At 41.7% G+C, this 3,576-nt stretch overlaps 1 protein-coding gene across 1 annotated transcript; it reads left to right on the forward strand.

Annotated features, from left to right (window-relative positions):
* The first annotated feature begins 2,602 nt into the window (after positions 1–2,602).
* Positions 2,603–3,304, forward strand: LOC129778422 (uncharacterized). The gene has a single exon (XM_055785311.1). The coding sequence runs from the start codon at positions 2,626–2,628 to the stop codon at positions 3,250–3,252; it is 627 nt and encodes a 208-aa protein (XP_055641286.1). The 5' UTR covers positions 2,603–2,625; the 3' UTR covers positions 3,253–3,304.
* Positions 3,305–3,576: the final 272 nt, after the last annotated feature.

Consider the following 3,576-nt stretch of genomic DNA (forward strand, 5'->3'; position numbering starts at 1 on the left):
TTCAACCTGGGCCATTGGGCTAGGGATCGAATTCTCCACGGAGAAAACAGAGATGGTGGTTTTTTCTAGGAAGCATAGACCAGCAAAACCAAAGCTTCAACTTTTGGGTAAACCGATCACTCATGCTATGTCTTTCAAGTATCTTGGGGTCTGGTTCGACTCCAAATGTACTTGGGGGGCCCATATTAGGTATCTGAGTAAAAAATGCCAACAAAGAATAAACTTTCTCCGTACAATTACCGGCACCTGGTGGGGAGCCCATCCCGAAGATCTTCTAATGTTGTATCGAACAACTATTCTCTCAGTGATGGAGTATGGCAGTTTCTGTTTTCAATCAGCTGCCAAAACACACCTCATTAAACTCGAGCGAATTCAGTATCTTTGTCTCCGTATTGCGTTGGGATGTATGCCCTCAACGCATACCATGAGTCTCGAGGTTTTGGCAGGCCTACTCCCACTAAAAGATCGCTTCAATTTATTATCTCTTCGGTTCCTCATCCGGTGTAAGGTTATGAACCCATTGGTGATCGGAAATTTTGAGCAGCTGATCGAGCTAAATTTTCATTCTGGATTCATGAGCTCATATCATGAATTCGTCTCCATGCAGGTTGATCCTTCTTCGTATATTCCCAACCGTGTTTGTTTTCCTGACTACATCAATTCCTCTGTGCATTTTGATCTGTCCATGATGCAGGATATCCATGGAATTCCAGATTATCATCGATCGGGGATCGTTCCTACGATTTTCGAAGCAAAGTATGGGCGTGTCAATTGTGATAATATGTACTTTACTGATGGGTCCTCTATGAATGAGTCCACAGGATTTGGAGTGTTCAACAAATTTTTTAGCACCTCACACAGTCTTCAGTATCCTTGCTCAGTGTATATTGCTGAATTGGCAGCAATACACTGGGCGCTGGACAGCGTCGCCTCACGACCTGTTGAACACTATCACATTGTAACGGATAGTCTTAGCTCTGTCGAAGCTATCCGTTCAGTGAGGCCGGAAAAGCACTCGCCGTACTTCCTTGAGAGAATACGAGAAATTTTGAGTGCTTTATCCAGACGCTGTTATGTCATTACCTTTGTCTGGGTCCCTTCACATTGCTCAATTCTGGGTAATGAGAGGGCTGACTCATTAGCAAAGGTAGGTGCAATTGAAGGCGAAATTTATCAGCGTCAAATCGCCTTCAATGAATTTTATTCTTTAGTTCGTAAAAATACCATCGTTAACTGGCAACGGAAATGGAACGAAGATGAATTGGGCCGGTGGCTCCACTCAATTATCCCTAAGGTTAGCCTCAATCCGTGGTTCAAAAGTCTGGAATTGAGTCGGGACTTTATTCGCACCTTCTCCCGACTCATGTCCAATCACTGTTCGTTAGACGCGCTGCTTTTTCGTTTTAATCTTGCCGACAGCAATCTCTGCGGTTGTGGCCATGGTTACCACGATATCGAACACGTTGTTTGGTCGTGCGAGTTGTATCTTGTCGCCAGATCGAATTTAGAAAACTCCCTTCGGGCTGGAGGAAAGCAGTCCAATGTGCCGGTGAGAGATGTGTTGGCTCGGTTAGACCTTGATTACATGTCCCAAATATATGTTTTCCTTAAAGCTATCGATCTTCGAGTGTGATTGTTTATACATCCTTTTCCCCTCCTTTTCGTCCTTCGCGAGCTATCGGTTCCCTTCCTACTAACATTAGAATAAGTTAAATTGTAAATACATATTAGATGTAAGGATAGTTTTAAGAATTGAGTGTGAAGTGTCAGTGTGAATGAGAATGTGAATGTGAATGTGAGTGCGAGTGTAAACACACATCTCCTTACATCCCATCCTTTTCCTAATGAAAATGTGTCACCCTTCTAAACTCGAGTCGACCGCGAGTAATCGGTTTCCTATTTCATTAACCATAGAATTAAGGAAACAACATGTTGATATATGCTAGTTGAAATATAGTTAAGAGTTTGGCTCCATTAAACTTATGTAACTGAGCCTGTAAAAATAAACGGATTAATAAAAAAAAAAAAAAAACACTGAGATACAACGCGACCCGAGGGCATCAAAGCCTAAATAAATTTTACCCTCTTTCGCAATGGTGTACTTTTGAGTGGCAGAGTTTAAACGTTTTCGGTCCAACAAATGTTGGTAAGATTAAATCTGTATTTTCCGTATGGTCATCAGAACCATATCGATGTTTCTGTAACATTCGTAGAGGTTTTCTCCGACTTAAGGAACAGTTAAAGTCACAGGCAGTCGTATCAAGTTGATTCAATGACTGTTGAATGTTCCCGATCGTGATTAAGGATTGTGATCCCTGTAAATTTTCGGTTAAAGTGGTATAAAATATGGTATGAAATCACTACTACCCAGCGGACAAGTTCTTTCCTGTTAAGTGTTTTGATTTGTGTCTGGATGATCAATTTCCAATGAATATTCGTATCGGAGGATCAGGTTATTGAGAAATGAAAAAATGAATTGATGATGGAAGTACACTTTCTATAATATTGTTGACCTAATTCAAATCGCCTGTGTAAACATTACGACTGATCCAGCTGTTAAATTGTACCAGCAATCAACAGTTGCTCATCAGTTTTGTTGCGGCCTTCGTGTAATAAACACCAGCAATGAACCGTCTAAGTTTCGCCATTATTTTATTTTTTCTATCTCAACTAGCTAACGGCCAAAACTGGGCATCGTCGAGCTGTCAGGGGTATGGTTGCGCAACACAGCAAGGAGGTTGCGTCCCGTTTAAATTTTGGCAGCATCAATGCAGCAGGGTGTGTCATTACAACACGTGTTCAGCAGCCTCATCACCCCGGAGAGTCTGCTATAAATTGATCCATCTGGCTACAGGAAAATGTTTGGTGTCGAGGAACGTTTATGATGTGTACAGATCACAGAAGTACGCAACCGTAGCAGTGAACGGACCGTTTAAGTCCTCGTGGAATCTCGAGCCAGGCTATCAAGGTGGAACCTATTATATACGGAACAGTCAGACCCTGGAGTTTTTGCGAGTTGGTCCCAACAATCGAATTTATTTGGTGCGTGATCAACTGTTGGATGTAACTTTCCAGTTCCGTCCAGTGCACAGAGGTGTGGCTTGGTCTCAATTTCAACTGCAGGCCGTGTGCAACAATGGGTATCTGTACGTTGGCGGACAAACCGGTGGAGAAGGTTTGGTGCAAATTACCTTTGAGCCTAACAGGAACTATTACAATACACTGTGGGGAGTTACATCGTTTTATTGTTGATCATTGAATCTATATTGGATGAATAAAATTGACTACGTATGCATCTCGAAGTTCTCTAGGAATAATGTTTTTGTATAAGCGATTTTTCCCCAGGTAACCTTGGGGCCTTGTTATTGCATTCTATTAGAATCCGGGAGGAGTGTCCTCGTTACACTCCACACTTTCTGAAGGTGATTACATTATCGGTTTTGATTCTAGAGTGCGTAATGCTGAGGATTCAATTTTGGATGACAATTTTAAAAAATTCTTTTCTGACGAATCTCAAAAAAAGAACTGTCTAACGTGATGTAACAAATCTTTTGTCATTACTGAGAGATACTACAC

This window comes from Toxorhynchites rutilus, chromosome 3 (assembly GCF_029784135.1).
Source record: "Toxorhynchites rutilus septentrionalis strain SRP chromosome 3, ASM2978413v1, whole genome shotgun sequence".
NCBI classification, from domain to species: Eukaryota; Metazoa; Arthropoda; class Insecta; order Diptera; family Culicidae; genus Toxorhynchites; species Toxorhynchites rutilus.